This window comes from Zootermopsis nevadensis, unplaced genomic scaffold, assembly GCF_977971745.1.
Source record: "Zootermopsis nevadensis isolate Lab colony 2312 unplaced genomic scaffold, Znev_1.0 Znev_ptg000015l, whole genome shotgun sequence".
In the NCBI taxonomy this organism is placed as follows: Eukaryota; Metazoa; Arthropoda; class Insecta; order Blattodea; family Termopsidae; genus Zootermopsis; species Zootermopsis nevadensis.
Window position 1 is genome coordinate 3,393,915 of NW_028259147.1, and position 22,785 is coordinate 3,416,699.

General features: G+C 41.0%; 2 protein-coding genes across 12 annotated transcripts in view; one reads left to right on the forward strand and one right to left on the reverse strand.

Moving 5' to 3' along the window:
• Nucleotides 1–1,188: 1,188 nt before the first annotated feature.
• On the forward strand, nt 1,189–21,401 carry LOC110828030 (rhomboid-related protein 1-like). Of its 8 annotated transcripts, none has more exons than XM_022060298.2 (5): nt 1,189–1,322; nt 11,298–11,832; nt 15,337–15,559; nt 15,977–16,077; nt 18,803–21,401. In XM_022060298.2, exons 2-5 carry the CDS (start codon nt 11,629–11,631, stop codon nt 19,148–19,150), a joined length of 876 nt encoding a protein of 291 aa, XP_021915990.2. In that variant the 5' UTR covers nt 1,189–1,322; nt 11,298–11,628; the 3' UTR covers nt 19,151–21,401. The 8 variants fall into 8 exon arrangements, with proteins under 8 accessions (XP_021915990.2, XP_021915994.2, XP_021915989.2 ...); XM_022060302.2 differs by having other exon boundaries at nt 1,203–1,322; nt 11,406–11,832; XM_022060297.2 differs by lacking the exon at nt 1,189–1,322 and adding an exon at nt 6,977–7,137.
• LOC110828029 (glutamate [NMDA] receptor subunit 1) overlaps nt 19,881–22,785 on the reverse strand; it is a 136,886-nt gene continuing 133,981 nt past the window's right edge. For all 4 annotated transcript variants that reach the window (XM_087349069.1, XM_087349071.1, XM_022060294.2 and 1 more), the window contains one exon: nt 19,881–22,641. In XM_087349069.1, the coding sequence (XP_087205195.1) occupies nt 22,333–22,641 (309 nt within the window). In that variant the 3' untranslated portion in view covers nt 19,881–22,332. The remainder of the gene's footprint in view (nt 22,642–22,785) is intronic.

The window sequence follows — 22,785 nt, forward strand, 5'->3', positions numbered from 1 at the left end:
CACCGAGTTACGAAACTGAAAACGGATACAGACCGGGCGTGAAGGGCGAACCTCAGCCTGGGACGCTGGCAAAACGACGAAGAGCGTCGTGATGCCTCTCGTCAGGACGCTGATTCATAACACCAAAACCAAAACCACGAAAGGCCTTGGGAAGAGATACGGCACGATTCTGACAACCAGACGAGGAACGTCACGACGCCAATCGTCCCGACGCCGACACCGGACAATATCTGGCGCAAAATAGCCGGACAACCGACGCCAAATGTACGACGATTCAGAATTCAAGATCAGGACATGAAATCTTCGGAACGATGTAAAGCACAAAACTGGCAAACCGAGACCGCAAAACGGCACCAAATTTAGCGTAGACGGTCTTTGAGATATACGATGTAGCGCCGGGACGCCAGTCGTCTTCATGTAACCAAAGTAATGCCGTAATAATCGTATATGAGTATCGAAATGCCAGTGTACACGATATTAAATCTAAAGACGGGTTTCGCGACGCACAGAGTCCTGACGTCGGTACACGGCGGCATAATGGACGCAGACGAACGCCGGGACGACGTCATCAAAGGACTTCATATTTAGCGAAAGTGAGCCATGGAATATTAGAGACGACGCCGCAAAATCTACGCATAGCGTCGCAAAGCCATCTAGACGCCATATTTATCACTGGTAATCCACAAGATGCCATTACACAAGAAGTTAAAATCTTCACAAATACCGTCCCTGAGCATACAGGCAAAGGAACGCCAATGTACGATAACGAGAGTCGAAATTACGCCACAGGAAACCATAACCAGCACAAATGAACCTCGGAATGGCACTGGAAACCAAAACCATGTTTAGCATAAGCCATTCGGAACGTCATTACGCACTACGTGTGACACCAACAACAGTCACAAAACCAATCCTTTTGACGACAAAAAAAGACGCCATAATTTGTACAGCTGCACCTCGGGATGCTTTTGGCACGTAGACGGAAAACCGGTGCCAAACCTTCCCAACGCTTCCTAAACACGCCTCACATCTGGCGAACATTTAGTTGCCACTGGAAACTACACTGAAAAATGAAAGTTGAGCGTACCGACGCCATCAAGTGGCGCCATAGTTAGCACAGATAAGCCCCGAGATGTATTTAAACACGAAGGTAAAATTCCGACGCCGAGCGTCGCGATTCAGTCTTTTGCGGTGACTCCAACGGACGCCATAATCACCCCAGGTGAGCATCCGATGACAAAGACCTTGAAGCTGGAAACCAAAGCCAGGCGTCGCGAAGCCTACATTCGAGCCGCATCTAAGAGACGCCATTTTTCTCTCAGGTGAGCAACAAAACTGGAAAACCGGCACTGCGGAAACTCTGCTATTTTTTTAAATTAGTCAGTCCGTACCGCAAAGAAAACAAAACTTCACAAGAACAAAGTCGGTTTGTCAACTTCTTTTAGGAAGTAATCGCTGTTTACATTGAGAATCGTCTGAAAGACAAAATACAAAACGCACAGTTATTGATTGCTGAATCAAGTGGTGTACATAGTTACCACTGGGTTTAAAAATGTAAATCAAGAACATGGAATAAGAAACTAGGATCCGTCTTATCGGTCAACAGAGTCCGAAAAACAGCTTCAGATAATCGACTAATGACTGTTTTTTTAAAAAAGAAAGTATATAGATTTTTTCTGAACATGTTTATAATAGTAAAATTATTAAAAGTTACACAGCATCAGTAACGAATAGGGAAGGATATGCAAGGAAGCGGTGATGAAAACGTTCATCTTCACAGCGTGATGAAAAAAACCCAGTTAATAAAAATATAATCAAGATCTGAGAAACAGTGACGCAGCGGTCGGACACGCCGACCCGCACTGTATATGACGTCCACGTTACTCACACGTGTATGAAGTCCAGCGAACAGTATAACCGCACACACGTTTCCAGCTAGTGAGTGGATAATGTCGTCGGTATAATGATCTGAGAACTTATTTTTTGACGTCATACTTTGAGTAAGTTTCATATCGATACCCAACCCTGATCAACCTCCCCCGGAACAGTCCGGTAAACACGATTACCCTCGGTTCAGTACGCAAAAGAACACGAGACCAGCCTAATCGCATCACTGAACCCAGGGTAGGAACCAGGTTCATTCAACGGGGCTGGAACGTAGTCAAACGGAGAGTTTTTCCTTCCTACAATTATTTTCTTTTATTTATTCCTGCCTTCCTTCCTTCTTCCAGGGCCTAACATGAAAATCCTTAGGTAGTTCGTAATGTGTTCTAACAAATAAGCCTCAAAATTAACAATTCTGTCCGGACTAATTTCCACATACAAAAACGCACATTGTCAATTAATGAATATATGAGATATCGACGTAGTACTGTGTCATACCATGCTCGAAAGGTCAAGACGGACTCAACCCTCGGCCCGCAAGCTGTGTCCGGTCCGTGACTAGTTTCACGTGGTCCACACATAATTATTAACATCCTTTAAATTTGACATTTCACAGTCAAAGGCCAACCCACGCCGCGGACTAATAATTATTTTACTGTTCAAGAAATTCTTATGTTCGAATGAAAAGTGTGTCAGGATGTCGTTCAGCCCCTGTATAAAGTATTGATCACGTACAAAATCCCGTTCAGAGAGCTCGTATGAATGTTTTATAATCACAATGTCAGAAGTATACAGATGAGTACCTCATTATTTTATCCGAAGTCACAACGCCATGCTACCTTCCTGACCTCATCTCTGCACTTGTTGAAAGATTTGTCGAAATTATTACTTCTATCAATATTAAGGGTTTATTTGCATTTTAACCCTTTCAAGCCGAATGAACGAATCAACAGATCTGATTCAAAAACCTACATGTTTTGGATCTCCCCGTTAAAGACGAAGTTCGTCTAAATAATATTTAATATTTTCCGTCAAATCACAATTTTTAATAAGATAATAAAATATTTAAAATATCATTTCACGTTCCGCATCGAATGATCGATTTACAAATTGGAACGTAAATCGATCATTCGATGCGGAACGTGAAATTATATTTTAAATATTTTATATTTTATTATCTTATTAAAAATTGTGATTTGACGGAAAATATTAAAATATTAACTTAATTCACAATATGACGCAAATATACTACCTTATAAATAATATTTGATAATTCAGTCCCTACCGCAGAGAGAGAAACAACTCTTCACCATTACAGAGATCAACTAGGTAATTCTGCTTAAAGAAATAATCGCTATTTACTCTGAGAATCACACGGCTAATCATGTGACTAAAATGCAGTACGTGACAGTTAAAACACTCGACATACATTTTCTCCATTTTCAGAATTAACCTAAATAATTTTCAAATTAATTCTTCAGAACGTATGTTTTTCAAAAACTTTCGCATCTACCTACGAGTCAACACGACCTCAAGACCCAGAAAAACGTCATCACCAGGTACTTTTTTGGTTTTGAAATCACTACCCTGCTCCAAGGACCTGCTTAGTCTCTTAGAGTGCCAGTTGATGGCAATATTAATACTCTGCCTGCAGAAAAGTCTTGCTGAGCGACAATCAACTTCCCCATTCTCCATAGTTAGCTAAGTATTCCTGTGATTCTGACGGACACACTTTCCCTTCAGCGAAAAGTCGGTTTTCATCCAGAAATACGAAATCCTCAAGGGCTATTTCTACCCCTCGCACAGCGTGCTTTACACTTGCACCCTACCTGCTTCTACTTGGCTTCTCGCCCCCACTACAACGTCCCCATTTGGCGTTGCCATAGCAACGTTCGTGAGTGGAGATAAAAGCAGTGGTAGGGTCTCGTCTGGTACTTAGGAAGTTTTGTGTTATCCGCTGGGGACAAAGCGGTAAAGATCAATTGTCCATTATCTTAACAATCCTTCTAAAACGTCTCTCACTTAGTCGTCTTAATCACATGTTTTTAGAAAATAAAATACTCTTATAAGTTTGGGCCTTGTAAGAGAATATCTACACATGTTACGTCATATAAATCAACAACATGTGATATCGATAAAATAATTTAAATAGACGTATTATATGGCATTTGGCAAGTGTTTCTTTTTGAAGTTTTTATCTTCAAATAGTTTTATTTATAAATTCAGTCATTTTCTGACTTCACTGACAATCAATATCCCAATACATTACGCACACCGTCATTACTTCGAAGCGTAACATAACCTCAAAGACGCAAGACTTTTAATGCAGTAGCGAAAACATTATCGACAAAAAAGTGTTGGGATTTGAGATTGTGTCAATAGTAAAGAAGTCGATTATGATCTTCTGGGTTTTGGCGCCACGTAGACGCGTCGGTATAAGCCAACGTTTCAGATAAACATAATACCCTGACGATGGAGGCATTAAGTTTCTCTGAAACGTTAACATCGACAGACCATAATAAATCATTATCATCCTCACCGTCATGAGAACCTGATATCTCACTAATTAAAGATGTTAATTATTGTAATATTTTAATATTTAATAAGAATTTATTGTGATTAGACGAACAAGATTTAAATAATATATATTAATTAAAGATAGTTGACTTGTGGGCTGAGATTCAAAGCAAGAAACTGCCAAACAAGTAACAGCAATGTTTGTGACTAAACTGTTTCCGGTTTCTCGTCGATGCACAGTGATTAGCAAATCGCGCCGGTACAATGCAGCTATTATACACTGACAGGCAAATTTCCTTCACTTTTATCCTCTGATGTGGAGTAAACATTACCTCCCCGCCATCAAACAATGTTTCGGCAAGACATTCTGTACATTAACCCCGGAACAAAATCATCATGTAGTCTGTAGGATCTTTGTTCTTAAAGGTGGAGGGGATTATACACACACTGCAAGTAATCTATACAGTACCATACAAATCCACTTGAAGCATGAAGACTTAAGAAATTAACACTGACATTGAGCGAGACTTGATATTTTCACGGCGGTGAGAATTATGAAATTGTTCTGGTTTTGGCGCCGTGGAGGGTCATAGATCCTAACACTGGTTTTCAGCCCTGAAAATGGAGACGGTATATTCCTCCAGAACGCTGGCATCTACCGACGAGTCAACATGGCGCCGAAACCCAGAAGAAAGGTATCATCAAGGCATATTAAGTTTTACGCTGCTTTCAATTTCATCTTTACCACAACTTGAAGAATGTCTTCAAATTCCAGCACATAGTAATTTGTCTATTGCGATATTTTGGGTGAACTTATTCATTAACTATCACTCGATAATGAACAAACATCATCATAAACAGAAACATGTTAACTGTAACGTTACTTCAATTAAGTCGTATTGCCAATTTTTTGTTCATCATTGTTTTTGTACAAAGTATAAACAAATTTGTTTCAAAATTAGGCCATTTTTCTTTTTTTGAATTTCAGTGTTACATTTGGGTTGTAAAATTCACTTGTCTTAAAAAGCTCGATTTTAACGCATTATAAACCAAAACGACGAATAGATTGATTAAAACAGAATAAATCACCAATAGATTAAATTCATTCCTTCTGTACACATTTTTCCGTCTTAAAATGATATCGAAATTATATTTTCGTTGTATATCCACTTACACAAATGTTATAAATAATACTCTACGATCGCGTATAATCATAATAGCTTGTAATTAAGGACGTTTGAATATACGTAACGTATTATATCTACCCCATTTTTATGCACGGATAAACAGAGCAATCAGCCAACTGCCTTCTTCAGTGACACTACAGATAAATCACGAACTGTCATTGGTTATTGACTTCATTTTCAAGAAAACATTCCAAATGCATTAGACTACAAATGTGCACTGCAAAAGAAACCAACCTACATTTAAGAACGGTTCTACGAATCGCTGTCGACTAACACAATGTGGTCTTGTTTTCACATTCCACTGGTAACATCTACGTACACAGAATTGTAAGAGAACATTGTGGAAAACGCTATACAGCCTTCGAATTGAAGGATTCGATTCATGATCTATTTCATCGATATAAAATGATATGTTAGAATTAACAGATCATGAATTGAACATCGGAGTTAAAAAATAATTACAGAAAGAAATACATACATTACGTCAAGTCTTAGGTGTCTTTTGCTGTTAATTCTATGTTTATTTACTATAAGATCGACACAGCATCAAAGGACGCCATCTGGTTCCATCGAAATACGAATTTAAATTGTGAACGTAAAGTCGTCCTCAGAAATGGACGTGCCCCAACTAAAAACCGACACGAACAATACTCGTTGTAGACAGTTTCTATTTTTGGACTCAAATATTTATTTTCTGGTGGCGGAAGAGAGTAAATATGACGTCATACAAAAGGGCGTGACTTGCTGAGTACCATATTTCGGATCCTTACAGGGTAATTTAGCTATCTTATTCCGGATGTAATGGAGTCACTAGTACCGCTTTGGTAGGTGTTTCTTCACACGTTAGAGAGCGAATAACACATTATGGACCCGTCCATGGCTATCTGTCGCGTTTTCCCATGGACATATAACCCCCCCCATGACCCGAGGTAATTTCTGAAACGCCCTGAAAATAAAGGTCAATGTTGACTCACAATAACCTTGAATATCACTGTAAGGTCTGTTATTCTTTTTGAGTAAGAGTGATGTAAGTCCACTGCACCTTTATGCTATGGTTACCGACGAAGCACCATGATTACGTCACAGTCCGTAATGTGGCGTGAAGAACACCTCTGGAAACCCTGATGATAAGGTAACACTCGGGAGACTTTGGCGTAGATTAGAGGATAATATTAAAATTGATCAGAAAGAATCGGTGCCAGGTGTGGACTGGAGTCATGCAGCTCTTGTAAACACGGTAATGGACCTTCGGGGTCCATAAACTTTAACCGGCTTGCTTCAACTTCTTAAGGACTTTGCTGCATGCAGTATGAATAATTTGTCCCGGTGCAAGGCAACATCTGACAGCCACCGAGCCCGGCCCAGCCAGTGTGCAATGCGCAGACACAACGCCAAGAGCCCGTCAGTGCGGTCCCACCTCTGGCATTAGAGTCCTCGTGGCGAGGTGGCTGGCTGGTTGCATAGTACCAGGCGTGGCGGTGTTTTTTTGTGTGTGTGTGACGGCAGTAGCGCGAGGTTTGTCGTGGGGTGGGGTCATGGCAAGGTCAAGGTAGGTCACCTCACTTATTCAAGGTCAGAAGTTTAGTTCGCTTTCCAACATAAATGTTTTCAACATGTGGCCAGTGTAACTGATATCTAATGACGCTAGGTCGAAAACAGATTTCATATCTACGGGTTGAATAAGATTATATAACTGGTTTCGTAACAGACCACAAGTTGTTGCGTAAGTATGTCTATAAAACAGAGCATTCAACTGTTCACAAAAGATAAATGCCAATCTGTAATGTGTTGACCACTCCCTCTCTGAAGATGGCAGATCGAAACATATTTCGTTACATTTTCATTAAAAATAATCCTTTAATAACGTATAACTGATGCGAAATTGGATGACAAGTTTATTTTTTTTGGTCGGTGTACCATCACAAACAAAAGCGACTGACTCTTTTGTTCTGCAGGTCTTTTTTGTAAACAAAAATGAAGTCGACCGAATGGTTCTCTGACGTCACAGACTACTGTGAAATGGACTCGCAAATACAATTTTATTTCGGGTCAGGTAATTCGATCTGGCAGGACGCTCACTGTCTCGTGTCTCTAGCAGTGTATAAATTTGTGCCTTCCTGTCTTGTTGTATGCATACCAACTGCTTTTTACATCAAATAACTCTGCATTTCGCCCAAGGTGTAATATTTATGGTCTGCGTGTGATTATCGGATCTTTCTCATGCAGATGCGTTGTGCTTTCTTTGCGGTACGAACTTCTCGTACGTGTTTAAGTAACTTCGCGCTTGAACTGTTTAGAAGCTGTGGAAATTTTTCGTCTCACCTCATTCAACAATCAATAACTTCTCATTTTGCATTTATTATAGTTCTCAGTGTAAACAGCGATTACTTATTTAACAGCAGTAACAAGATGATCTTTGCAATGGAAAAGTGTCGTGTTCTCTTTGCGGTACGGACTGAAATATTGATATTTAGACGAGGATCGGAATCAAAGAGTTAAGAAAAGCGAATCTTTGTGTTACTTAGACAACGATGTACCGCGAGTGGACATCGCGTAAATATCAGACTTAATTAGATCACATGTGCGTCGTTAGTAATATACGTAATGAAGTAACCTCAGTCGTAGACATACGGAAATGTTATTTTAAGTGATACGTCTTCTGGGTTGAAGCCGTGGAGTATTTTACATGTTTGCAAACGTTTCGGATGAATGTTCCTCCAGAACGTTGGCAACCAACTACAAGTTTAGTCACGTCACAACCCAAAAGACCACACCATAGACATTCACGTGATGGAAACCTCATATCTCACATTTTGACTCAAGTTTGTTCATTAAAATCGTGATGGGACTATTTCTACCGCCCGTAAAATTAAATAATTTTGATAATAACGATTATTGACAAAATATACGGACAGGCAGTTTATAGACACCCAGTGATGACCATACATCCATAACAACGTTGCGTGCAGTGGATAGTTCTAACAGCCTTGTGTTATAGAGACGTTTGTGACCCAGTCTAAAGGTTGGTTATTCTGGAATCGTCACAATCGTTTCGATTTACATTCTTTCGAAATCGCAAGCATTATCATCGAAGCACCGACCTCGACACTAACTGCAAAGTACGCCAGACTTATAAATCGAAAGGGAACAATTCGTTCCGCTACGTAGAAATATCTGCAAGGTAATTTGACAAATTTCCAAAAATTCTGCAGCGTCGACCTTTCAGGCAGACCCCGCCCCCACACTATACAGCTTTAGTCTGAATGTCAACGGGTCACTGGCAAAGGCCAGATTCTGCTTCTGAACCTCCAGCCCATCAAGGGGCCTATATAGGACAATGCACATAAAAAGAAAAGAAACACACTTATCTCACGCGAGATTAAAACCTGCGATCAATTTGACTGCTGTGTCATCATCACTTATTTTGGCCTACCATAAATTTTGGAAATGAAAAGTATTCAACGGGTCATGCAGTCTGTTTACTTACAATTTATAAAATTACGTTTTTTCAGCAGCGTCGAATGACAGTAAATAATTAATTAAAAAAGGATGTTAAGAAAGCGGTCGTGGCCTAATTTAAGGTACTATCCCCCTCTGGATGAACTAAGGAAAACCACGAAAACCCCCCTTGAAGATAGCCGGTCTCCGGGCGGAAATTTCAACCTGGGACCTCCCGAGTGGCAACCACTCGGCCACGACGTTCGGCCATGTATTCTAGTCGAAGTACAGCAGACACGGAGTCGCCATTAAATCGATAGACCAGAATTCCAAAACAGTTACTCGTTTTTCCCGGCCACAAAAAAATGTTTTATTTGTTGGTTGATATAACGACGCTATATCAGTTGATTAGGCAATGCAGCGTCGAATCATAGGATAATTTATATTTGTTGTGGTTAGGATGTGAGGGCCTCAAAGCGATGAAGACGTAAATTACGTTTCATTGCTTATAACAAAACCAGAGCCAGCGGGAATTTCGTATTTACGTGTCCGTTAGGCGCATGGGATTTAGTGGGATCGTATTTTTTCAAACAACCCCACAACGTGAAGTGAGACTTGGCATTAGCGGTAAGTTTTTTAAGATACGTCTGGCAACTATCAGCAGAAATTTACAGGTCCATGGCAACTAGCGAGAAATATGCACTTCGGTCTAGCGGTTAGAACGCTGGCCTTGTAATCCTGGGGTCTCGGGTTCGATTCCCGGCGGTGCCCGAATTTATAACTTGTGTTGGGCAAGGCCGTGGTCTAGGCAACAACACGGAGTTTTCCTCCGGGGGCTTCCCCGGTTTCTCCGTGGCATCCCAACAATTACTCCATTCACACACACAGAAGAAGGCAATGGCAAAACACTTCTGGATCATCTGCTAAGAACGTATATGAACAGGTCCCAGTCCGAGAAAAGGATGGAAGGATCCTGTTCATATGGACCTGTCGTCAGACAGAACACTACAAAAAAAAAAACTTCACCATTAGCGTTTACTCTTGAAAGATATCACATCGGCGTATGATCGGATATAAATCAAACTAATGCCTGTAACAGAGATCTAATTCTGTTTCTGCACTCAACAGAAACGCTGTAGCAACAAACAGATACATGATTAAGGAAGCAAATGTATTGTCAAAGTACGCGGGCGCGCTATTCAGAAAATGAATTAACTTGGCGTCTGCAGTACCAGGATGTTATGAGATATGTATATACTATTCAGAAGGCAAACGGATGCTTGTGGAGTTGTCTTCCTTCGTCAGTCAGAAATGTGGATCTGAAATAATAAGTTTCCTTTCAACGACTAGAATCTGGACGGAGTTTCTGGGTTCATTGTCTTTGAAATGTGACAAAGACTGTGAAATTAAAATTGCTCTTGGTGGGTCTCGGCCGGTCAGTGACCACGTCTTCTACAACGCGTACAGTCTTAGACCGCTCCAACATTGGTAACGCGGGTTCGAATTTAGCTCCAGACCGGAATGTTTGTCCGAGTCCTTCTGGGTCGTGTTGTCCTGCGTAGGTAGACGCCTTGCGACAGGAGTCCTGCCAATTTTTAATGAATACGTAACTCCAAAATCTAATTCTTAATTCGAACACATTTCTAGCGTCATTCACGAAAACTGAAGACGAACATCATGTCCTGGCATTCAACAATTAATTACAATTTCTGAAATGTAGACTGTAAGATGTTCAATGATAAGACGAATTTTCTGAATAAAGTAAGTAGCGAATTGGTAAAATCCTACTTTGTGTCAGAACGCGTACAGTATGACTCCAGCTGCTTCACATTCCATCAGTGATCATCACCCTACATTCAATATACGTCACTGGGAGGAAACAGCTTTCCAGTGGTATTCCTCAGTCCCTCTAGGCGAATGCTAGGACAATATATTCAAGTAAGCCACGACATGTTCATACCCGAACCTTTGCAGTCTACCATGCATTCAATTAGACTCTAAATAAGATATGTATAAATAGAAACGACGTCATTAAACAATCTACGTAAAAAACACTCCTTTCTGTATACGTCTTTAACACAAAAAGTGGTCCACTTAAAGGGATCTCAACGTTCCCAACTTTAATCTTTGTTCTGTGTCACGGCAACTGCCACAGAGATAATGGTTCTAGACTTATGGGACATTCTGTACCTCTGACTAAAATGACAGAAAAGAGATGCATCACACACGACTGTAAAAACACGACGTTACAAGACTCATCTTCTGCTTCAGATTTAGAATAACCCTCACAACGAGAAGTCTGTGCCGTCTGTGAGCAGCCAGCTTGCCATTCCGTTCACAATATTTACTCGAAGCATCATTGCATTTATCATTCTTCAGAATCATCAGATGACGTCAGCTTCGTACATGTGATTCCGTGTGCTTGTGTTGGGAGGTTGTGAGAACAAGAAACACGGAACTGATGCTTCCACGCCTCTGTTCATCCTGTCCAAAATAGAATATATATGTAACAACCGGGCAGTTCATTCACGGGGATGAATGTTGGTGTGACGAAGCCATCAGAGTTCATTGTAACCTTTGAGTGGATCAGTGGGCGGGCCAGATGGAAGCTGGTGATGGAGCTGCCGAAATACTAGTACAGCTGATTTCTCCGGAGAATCTGCCTGTCTGCGAGTGCCTTCATGATGAAGAACAGAGGGGACTGAGGTCCAGGAAGCTGTCGTCTGCCGAGGGACAGAAGTCGCTGTTACTGTTTCTTCGATCCTGGCAACCTCCGTACTTCATATTCCTCGTCAGCATCTTAGAGGTAAGGCTGACTTCAGTTAACTGACTGATTAATCTTCTAGTCTCAAGAAAAAAACGAGAGGAGGGGTGTAATGTATTGGTCCAGAGGTAGGTAACCTTCTCGTCATCGCGTGCTGCATTTGTTGTTAGTGTCTTTGTCGAGGACTGCAGATAAGAATTTATAAATTTGTGGACAGTAAGCGAAACTGTTTTTATTTCACTGGTTTAAAACGGATAATAGCTATTGTTAGCTTTAAAAGTTTTGATTTCAAGTCACTGTTAAATTTATGCAACTTTAGTTATTAATAGATGCCACGGTGATCTAGCGGTTAGAACGCTGGCCTTGTAATCCTGGGGTCTCGGGTTCGATTCCCGGCGGTGCCCGAATTTATAACTTGTGTTGGGCAAGGCCGTGGTCTAGGCAACACGGAGTTTTCCTCCGTGGCATCCCAACAATTACTCCATTCACACACAGAAGAAGGCAATGGCAAACCACTTCTGGATCATCTGCCAAGAACGTATATGAACAGGTCCCAGTCCGAGAAAAGGATGGAAGGATCCTGTTCATATGGACCTGTCGTCAGACAGAACACTAAATAATAAATAGTTATTAATACCACATCAATTTTCGCATTATTTTGTTAAATTTGACAAATCTTAAGTAACGGAACGTACATTTGCATTATTTTGTTGTGTCTTATTGCAGTTAATAATAAATGAATAAATAATTTTGACGTTCTTACTACTGTTCGACAAGCCCGTTTATTATACCGAACTGTGTACTGTGCATTTGTCGGTGTGCGAGGCGGCTAAATATATCTGTCCTATATACAGGTCGATGGGATGACTTGAGATGCGATTTCAACTTCTTGCTGGGTGTGCTATGTGGATCAGAACCTAAATACACCTACTGACCTAGCCGGAAATAAAAGCCAGCTGACGAGGCGGCCTTCAATGCCGGGAAGTGAAATGTACAATCTGCAGACGGCAGAGAGAATTCAAGAAGCAAGGAATTATTTCCTGATGTCACGAATGAACTGGTGTAATAACTTACAAGACATTTCTAAACTTGTAGCAAAATATCATTGCAATCCTCCGAAACCGAAGCTCGTCCAAATAATATTCAGATACGAAAATAACAAATCAGTCCGTACCGCAAAGAAAACACAACGCGTAGCCACTAAGAAGATTAAGTGGTTAATGTTGTTTTAGGAAATAATCATTGTTCACAATAACATTCACACGAAACCAATACATACAAAATATAGAGACGATTGTTATGGCAGGTGGTGCGTATAGTTACCACTGGGCTTTAAAGGGTTAGTAACGTAGTTCCTTAACTAAATACAATATAAGAGCACATTACGACTTTAGTAATCATACTTTGGGGGACAGTTCTCAAAAGACTATGGACACATTATAGACTTGAGTTTATCAATTGCAGTGACGTAGGTGCTTGGATACAATTTAATTCAATGGACTTTCATAGATTGATTGTCTATGTAAAAACATTTTGAAGAGAGGCATGAACTTCGTTTCTTTACAATTTTCAGGGAATTCCTTGACCACATGGGTAACTATCAGCTGCTGAAAAGACAGTGTAATATGAATAGTTTGTTTAATGGCTCGGTCTGTCCCTTCACCCGAATGAGTCACTACGCGAACAGTGGCGGGAAACCAATTTCCTGGGAGGATCAAAAGACCTTTGTACGGTTCGGTTAGTTTGTCCAATGCCGTCTATTGTCTGCTGCAATATGCGAAGTACCTGGCAAAATCTGATTGCCCAATTCAAGCGTAACTGATTATTTCTTAAGTTATCTAATAATGCTGTTTCAACTGACGATTGTCGATAGTTTTTAATCATGAATAGTAAATACTAAAATATTTCTGAGGCGATGTTAATGGTCTGACTGAAGACGTTATAATTCATCTACAAGGGCTGAAGAAAATCACGACACCCCAAGGAGTTAATGAAGACTGCTGATAATTGGGCCGAATATTTCACGTGCTGTATTTTGCCCATCCTTGAACTGCAAAGAATGTGTTTGTTCATTTTTCCTGTTAATTTTTCTGTCTGACTTATCACGTGTAGAGTTACAGTTAAATAACCTTCTACTTACCCACTCAGACCATGCGCGGATGACATCAGACGACAGATCCTGCGTTAGAATGAAGTTAATCCCGTTGACGGAGGGCACTCACGCATTCTGAAAGAGAAAAAAGTTTCTTCTACTTCTCCCATACTAAAGACAGGCAGATTCTGCTAGGACATTTAATTGCAATGCAGATCGTTACTTTAGTTGCATTAGAATTGGATAAAATAAGACGATAAAGAATGATTGGGAAATTGACGATGTGGCATGTTTAAAGGCACTATACCGTCATTTTACTGAAGACTGAGGAAAATCACAAAAAATCCTCAGTGAAGATCGAAATTCGAACCAGTGTATCGTACAAATATAGAGCATTACACCAATGTAAGAGGAGTCGGCATAATTTTTACACCAGTCTCGGGTTCGATTCCCGGCGGTGCCCGAATTTATAACTTGTGTTGGGCAAGGCCGTGGTCTAGGCAACACGGAGTTTTCCTCCGGGGGCTTCCCCGGTTTCTCCGTGGCATCCCAACAATTACTCCATTCACACACAGAAGAAGGCAATGGCAAACCACTTCTGGATCATCTGCCAAGAACGTTTATGAACAGGTCCCAGTCCGAGAAAAGGATGGAAAAAGGATCCTGTTCATATGGACCTGTCGTCAGACAGAACACTAAATAAATAATAATAAAACACAATTTACATTATTATTTGGAAGTTTTTGAAGATTTAAAGATGACATTACAGTAACGCGCAGTAGACATGTTCAGAACATGCGAACACTTTCAGTGTAAGATTTTCATAACTCTTTAATCGATACATACTAAATTTCATACAAGTAATGCATCAAAACGTTTTATCCCGATTGTAAACACCCAAAGTTGGGGAATGCATGTTTCAAGAGCCTTTTGTTGTCTCGCCCGCAGAACCAAGTCCCGTGGTTAGATAGCTCGGATGACGCCGCTCGAGGCTTCCTGCTCTGCCTGTTGTTGTTATAGTCTTCAGCCCCCCCCCCCCCCCCCCCGCAGGTCTGTCAACCAGCCCAAAGCACTTGGCGTCACCACAAACATTCCTGTGAAAGCCCCGGGGGGGGGGGGGGGGGGGGAAACGCGGGGGTGGAAATTCGACGGAGCTTCTTCACGGCCTCAAGTCCTGTTCACCGGGTGTTAGTAAATTCGATTAATTAGCGGACGATTTGAAAAGCGCGTTTATTTGTAACGCAAACACAAAAATATATAAATGAACTTCTGTGAAAGATAAAAAAACCTTGCATCTCGCGCGACTATTTTGTAGTACACGAGTTTTTTTTCCTAAGTGTTATAAATAAACAACTACACGACTTTCAAATCTTTTGTTAATTTGTGGACACTCTGTATTTGTGTGTTGCCTACCTGCGTATCCTAGATGCAAGAGACATTAAACGACGTTTCAGGTCGGAGTGTTCGTGTGGGGAGGTGAGGAGACGCAGAGGGCCCTCGTGTACGATCCTTATCACAGGGAACAGGTATGGAGGTTCCTTACATACATGCTACTGCACTCGAACACTCTCCACCTGGCGCTCAACGTCGCCATCCAATGTCTTCTGGCGGTCCCTCTCGAACACGAACAAGGACACCTGAGGACCAGCCTCGTCTACCTCGGGGGTGTGCTTGGAGGTAGGCCCAAGTTATCCTTCAGGGATAAGTCCTGAGGGAACTGAATATGGCTGTATTTTGGGTTGTATCGCGGTACACTCTGGTAGAATTATACCGACGTTTCAGAGGTACTTCAATGACATGATTAAGGTAGCAAGTATATCTGAAACGTCGGTAAACTTCTACCAGACTACACAGCTAACGTGAGATCCTGCTGAGGGAAATATTTGGATATAAGAGGGAGTGACAGGAGGATGTAGAAATATGTAATTTGTACTTAATCAAAAATTTATTTTATGAAATGGGTAGGAAATGTAGCACGCGTGGAGAATGACAGATAAAGTTATCTGGACCGAGGAGTCTGTGCAAATGCACCGAAATAGACCACGACCGATCGTTCAGCTCACTTCAGATGTTTTGTGTGTTCTTTTGCTGTAGGGTCGCTTGGCACTTCAATGCTGGAGCCTGAGCTTAAAGTGGTCGGCGCGTCTGGTGGAGTGTACGCACTGCTCATTTCGCAGCTCGCCAACATTTTGCTCGTGAGTAAAGAAACGGGAAGCAGCAGATACGATTTCAATTCATGTGCGGGTTATTGATACTTCCGTCACCCTAATCACCACAGCCCAGGCCATTACTATCAACTTCACGTACAGAACTTCCTTCCCTTTCTTTTTCTTCCGGTGTTTGGTTTTATTTTGATGTACATTTAAACACCGTGCCACGGTAGTCTAGCGGTTAGAACGCTGGCCTAGTAATCCTGGGGTCTCGGGTTCGATTCCCGGCGGTGCCTGGGCAAGGCCGTGGTCTAGGCAACACGGAGTTTTCCTCCGGGGGCTTCCCCGGTATCTCCGTGGCATCCCAACAATTACTGCATTCACACACAGAAGAAGGCAATGGCAAACCACTTCTGGATCATCTGCCAAGAACGTATATGAACAGGTCCCAGTCCGAGAAAAGGATGGAAGGATCCTGTTCATATGGACCTGTCTTCAGACAGAACACTACAAATAGAAACATTTAAATACAAGCGTATACATTGCTTCACTGAATTGCTTTTGTATTGACCAGGCACTTTTTCACGTCAATTTATAAAATAACAGATGGACAGAATTTTCCTCTCGCGTTCTTTTCATTTGCACCGAAATTATGTTCTAGTAACAGGCCAGCGGGTGCCATAAACATTGTCAAAGAACTGACGTCTGCCATGGACGAGGAAGTGTCTTAGCAGTTACTGTTTATTTGTTTTCTGTTGTTTATACCACGAACCTCTTTTTTATACCCCTGTTTCTGTTCTGTGCGACTACAGGCAGCTCCCGTTACGAATTTCCTGTTTGAAACATCTTTCGTGTCTGTGACGCGTATGTGGTTATATTATCAATATTTTCTGTAAACAGGGTGTGTGCACCCACGCGCGTGTTCCACATATAATCTTCCTTTATATCTCACGTCATCTTGCTTCTCTATCTTTCTTCCTTCTTCCGTTCCATGTTCTACAAGTTTCTCATATTACATTTTAGTCACGTGTTTGCCTTCTGGAGTCGTGGATGTTCCATCTTTCATTTGGTAATTTTAATGGACGTGAAAGGCATCTTTGTTTTACGAAACTGCATCCGATACCTTCCTCTACTCCCACAGACTGTCGAATGTCTGTGTATATGTTATGAAAGTATCTGTTTCATATCTCGTCACCAGACTACGAAACAAAAATTATAATATAAATAAAGATAACTAATAAATCTTTGGATAGTCTAACAAAGTTGAAATGTTTGGGAAACTATGTTAATGGTTAACAGATCAAAATTGCATTCATGAAGAAATTAAGAGCAGATCAAATTCTAGGAATGTTTCATACCAGGAATCGCAAAACCGTTTATCTCATCTGCTATCTGAGAACGTGAAGATTAAAATCTTTAAAAAAAACTTTCTTCTTGTTTTGTATGGGTGTGAAATCTGGTCTCTCACATTACGGAAAGAACACAACAGGATGTTTGAGAACAGGGCGCCCCGGAGAATATTTGGAACCAAGAGGGTTGGAGTGACAGGAGAAAACCGCAGTGAGGAACTTCATACAATTCGTGAGCTTAACCAAATATTAAGATGAGATGGGCAAGGAATGTAGCATACGTGGAAATAAGAAATGCGAACAAAATTTTTGGTTGGGACATCCGACGGGAAGAGAATAGGAAGATTCAAGTGTATATTAAAATGGACATTACGAAAATCACGTGGCAGAATGTAGACTGAAATCAGCTGACTCAGGATATGTACCAGTGGCAGGCTTTTGTGAACCTATGGGTTCCACAAACGATGGGGAATTGACTACCTGAGCAACTATCAGATTCTTCTCCGTGGAGTTATGTTTTTTTTTACGGTGATGCTCAGAAATACGGACATTTTTAAACAAATACAGCGCCACTTTTCATCTCTTCTACTTATGACCCATGTGTCAGAGGCTGTCTGTACGCGCTGCTCGGATGACTGGGTTTCTATTCCCAGCAGGTCCAAGTATTTTTGTCCTCATCACCACATCCAGACTTTCAATTGTGTCCACCCAACGCCAATGGGTACCCGAGTAACGTAAAGTGGTCGGAGCACGGAGCTGACCACTCGTAATGCTGACTTGTTTTGCTTACTATATTTAGGTCAGACTTGTGACCTACAAACTGAAATATCTTACCTTGTACTTTAGCAGTTTCTCTTCTCACTTCCTTAGTCGACACTACCTTATTTATTACCCATTTCTTTTCCTCCGCCTTCTGTCTTGTATCTCGCTCAAGTGATCCATCTAATCGAACTTTATTAATTTTATCCCATATTCCAAGGCGGCTGACTGGGTCACAGAGTCAGTTTGGAAATTGATACAAAAAACAAAAATATCTGCCTCCGCCAGTCACGGAACCATCGCTGTTCAACTTGTAGCCAATCACGAAACTGATTTTGATATCCAGATTCTTAAATTGTTACGACGAATTCAACGCAACGACCAAATGCTAACAAATTCAAATTTTTTAAAAATATATTTATTGAATATGACTGTCTTCTGGGTAGCTGTGCCGTGTAGTCTGGTAGAAGTCTACCACGCTACACGATTCAAGAACCCAGAAGACAGCCATCTTCAGACTCACTGCTGTGAAAACCTCAAATCCTACAAAATACTTATCCGTTAGCAAAGTCGCTCACCTCATACCACGACAAAGCAAAGTGCGGACCAACGACCACTCCACTGCTTACAAAAGACTCAGTTTCTTGTGCGCCATGTTGCAGAACTTCGGGGCCCTGCCATACAAGCTCCATCGAGCCGTAGTTGTTGCGGTGCTGGCATTGGCGGACATCGCCGCGTCGCTGTACCACTACTTCTTGCTGGGTAACGTCTGTCCCCGCATCAGCTGGGCAGCGCACTCCAGCGGAGCTCTGGCAGGATTCCTGCTTGGGCTGGTCCTGTTCAAGGGCTCCAAGAAACCGGGCCCTACGGCGGCCCACGAGGAGGAGGAGGACACCTTCGGCTGGACGCGAGTCGCCGTGTGGGTCGCAGCCACGATGCTAGGAGCAGCAGTCTCCGCTGCGGTCATCTGCAACGCGCTACTCACCCCAACGCAACAAACAACAGACTGAAGGATATCGCGTCTGTGGGGAAAGCAATACACAGAATCGCACTCGTAAGCTGACGACCGAGAGGTAACAAGATTTAAAATGTAATAAGGAGGAACATGGAAGAAGAAGAAGAAGAAAAGTCCTCTTTATTTCATGCATGTATTTGATATTATAATAGTTAAATAATAAAAATGTATAAGCATTTTGCGGTTAAGGACGAACTCTTAGATCTGACGCGGACACGAGTTTTCGTACTACGGTCATTTTAAGCCAATCATGTTTTAGCAGTAAAATAAGACGATTATTATGATTATGCAGTGATACCTTATGACGGAAGTAACGGAAGAAAATGCCGCATAATTGTTTATGCCGGACGTAAAAGCAACCGGCAATTCTTAGGTTGTTTAATTCCCAAGAGCAGAGATCAGATTTAAATAAAAAATTTGGTTTTGGGCGTTTTAAAACTACGCAGAAGATAACTGATTACTCGACACAGCTGGTCACTATTAAAATATAAATTGGGTAATATCTCAGATTTCGTTCACAGACCGTACGGTTCAAGTACTACTTGCTGGATACATTTCCGAGCTGGCGACAAAGTGGGGGAAATTTATTTGTATTTGCCGTAATAGATTTGTGCTAGCTACGAATAAATTTCAGGACTGAAAAAAAAAAAATCTGGATTGGAGTACGCCTTTCTCGTCACGTTATTTTATAATAAGGATCGTGTCTGTAAAAAAAAAATAAGAAGTAAAAGTTGTCAAGGTAATTTTTTTAAATCTTGACAATAGCCTTGTATTAACACACTGCCAACCTACATAACATAAATATGAAATATTATAAGGTTTATAATAGCAATACCACCACCACCACCAAAAAATCTTTTGTAATTTTCCACGACTGTTACATTACATCTTCCATTATACATACGTGGTAGTTGCGTGTGATGCGTATGAATCCGGTGACGTGCGACAGCCCACGAAATCCATATACGTTGTACATAGTTTCATTAAAACCTCAGTGATAAAGATAAAGTTCGATCCAAGCTCATGCGGTCCAAATCTTACAAGTTTGTAATTATTTAAAATTTAAGAAAAAATATTAATATGTGAGCGAAGCATACAAAATTTTTCTCTAAATTTTACAATTCCAAACCTGCGAAGTGAACGTCACACGAATTAAACAGATTCATCTGTATCTAAGATGACAGTCCCAGTTACGAGCATCTTTCGTAATTAATTACCATTTCTGTTCTGTGTTTACTTTGTGCTGTGGGGAGTGTAAATCAGGCACCTCTAGTTAGAAACTTTCCATTAGCGCTCGTCGTCGACCGTACAAAGTGAAGAACAGACTGATTTACAGATCCAGAAGAATCCAGTAGACACAGAAGTTACGTGAGCGACGGAGAAGTGTGATTTGTGTTTGATGAAACGTAGGAGTGAGAACGTGATAATACTGGAAATACGGGAGACATGAACGCTCTCCGACACACCTGGGCGCGGCGATGTTATCCTTCCAGATTCAATTTGAAATATGTATTACTTTGATATGATCTATGAATAACAGGACATTTAAAATTGACATAAAATTGATATTCGGCTATCACGAATTAAAAAATAACTCTAGACCCGGAAACACCTTCAGTAGTCACAAAAAGAAAATTTGTTTTGGCCGCACTTGTACGGATTACACAACTAATACAGAAATTGTAGGAGTTGAAAATAGTTGCAGTATTAGAAATAAAATAGAAAATAATAAAACAAAAAATTGTTTGAACAAGTAGATCGAATGGCAAGAAGCGGGCTACCCAAAATTTTAAGAAATTACGTACCAAAAGGAAGAAGAAGAAGAAGTCGGAGAAGACCTCTGAAGAGGCTTTTGGAAAAGTGAAGCCGGAACAGGCCAACAAATGGCATTTTCCGGTACCCTTTTACGGGTCCCAAAGTTTTTTTGGTTGGCTCGATCTATGGACATTTCGTAGGACTCCTTGGACGAGGGATCGGCCCGTCGCAAGGCCACATCGTTATTTGTATTTTCAATTTAAAATAATTAAAATATGTTACGATAATAACCGCATATAATAGACGTGATCTAAGCAGACGAGTTATTGTTTATATTCATCGACGCACGAATATAAAACTGAATTGTGCTGAAGATCTCGGTTTAATATAAAATATTTCTGAACACGTTGAAAACGATCTGCCAATGTATTTCAATTGTATGTCGCTTAAAGCGTAGTACTTAAAGTTCTTAATAAATTTGTTATGAGTAACTTATATTTCTTTCTGTTTTGGAGTGTAACGATGATGATAAAGATGATGTATGTTTTTTGATAGCCACCTACAAGACTACACGATGTCACAACCTGGAAGGTAACAAACCCACCTGCCGATCAGTTCACATCGTTCATCATATTCCAAAGATCCTCAATCCAGCAAGAGACATCACTTTGAATTGAAATTTGTTACGTCCTCCGAACAAATCAGATTCAAATCAAACAGCAACTTTATTACTGATGACAACTGGACTTGTAACAAGGGCACGGACTGATCAACCACTGTGACCGCAGTTTAGAAGCGTGGACGCATGAACGTACACACTTGCCAGCGTCATAGACATTTTTAAAAATACTACGTTTTACCCAGCACATCATTCAGAGATAAATAGGCTACGTTATCGTACGTCATCCTAGGCGACGAAGCACAGAAAAGAGAATTTTCAGTCGTCAACTTGCTAATGACTTGGTGATATACCTTTACAGAATTTTAACTATTAGATTCTTATTTTTCGCAGACCATTAAATGGTAAACTACACTTAAAAAAATATAATCAAAGTGCGTTCTGTATTATAAAGTACGCGACGGCTAGAGATAGTTTCAGATTCGAAGACGAGAATGAGAAAAACATGGTTAGAGTAGGTAGAATGGCGTAACAATTTGAGACCAGTCCACAAAGTACATTTTTAGCGATGAACATCAAGTCGAAGGGAAATACAATAACATAATTTTTAATTATTTTTAAGTTACTTACCAAACTCATTCTTCTCAACATTCGTAACACATTTGCTTGGAATAAATAAATCGGTGGTTGTCAAACAGTTTCTCTCTTCATCAAAGTGTTCTATTACGTACGGCCAGCAGGAAGTGAGGAAAATGGATCGTTTAAACCAACTCTGAACTAGCTGCCCCACTCTAGATAAGTGTTTATTGTGATCGTGCCGACCCATCATGGTTGCTGTGCGCGTGATCATCCTCGAGTTTGAGACGGAAACAAAAGACCTCTATCAGAAACATGAGAGTAGCCGTCGCGAGGCCAATGCATAAAAGGAGGAACAGATCTTCGAGGTGTACCCAGGTAAGTTGCTGGGGCCCTCTCTGTTGTACAGTGTGGAACAGATGCTTTATTTCTGGATTACCATAATCCTGTACCAGATCAGCCTGCCAATGTTCCACCAAACCAGCTTCAAGTAACCAGCGCATCGCACGACTCACAGGCTGCGTCAGTGACGACCTCTGTCAACAGGAAACACAAGGGAATTTATAGCGAGGGACACATCATCCAGTGGGACCCTGAAATAATGCTTACGTACAAGAATTAAGTTGAACTTTACTTTGAAAATGTCAACTGCACAGTTTTATTTCTGAGGATCGGAAGAG

What these genes read in the sequence shown, in the direction of transcription:
- LOC110828030 (XM_022060298.2), top strand. Translation starts at nt 11,629, where the DNA reads ATGGAAGCTGGTGATGGAGCTGCCGAAATACTAGTACAGCTGATTTCT. An exon ending in CCTCGGGGGTGTGCTTGGAG is followed by an intron (nt 15,560 to 15,976) that starts GTAGGCCCAAGT and finishes CTTTTGCTGTAG; the next exon opens with GGTCGCTTGGCACTTCAATG. An exon ending in AGCTCGCCAACATTTTGCTC is followed by an intron (nt 16,078 to 18,802) that starts GTGAGTAAAGAA and finishes GCCATGTTGCAG; the next exon opens with AACTTCGGGGCCCTGCCATA.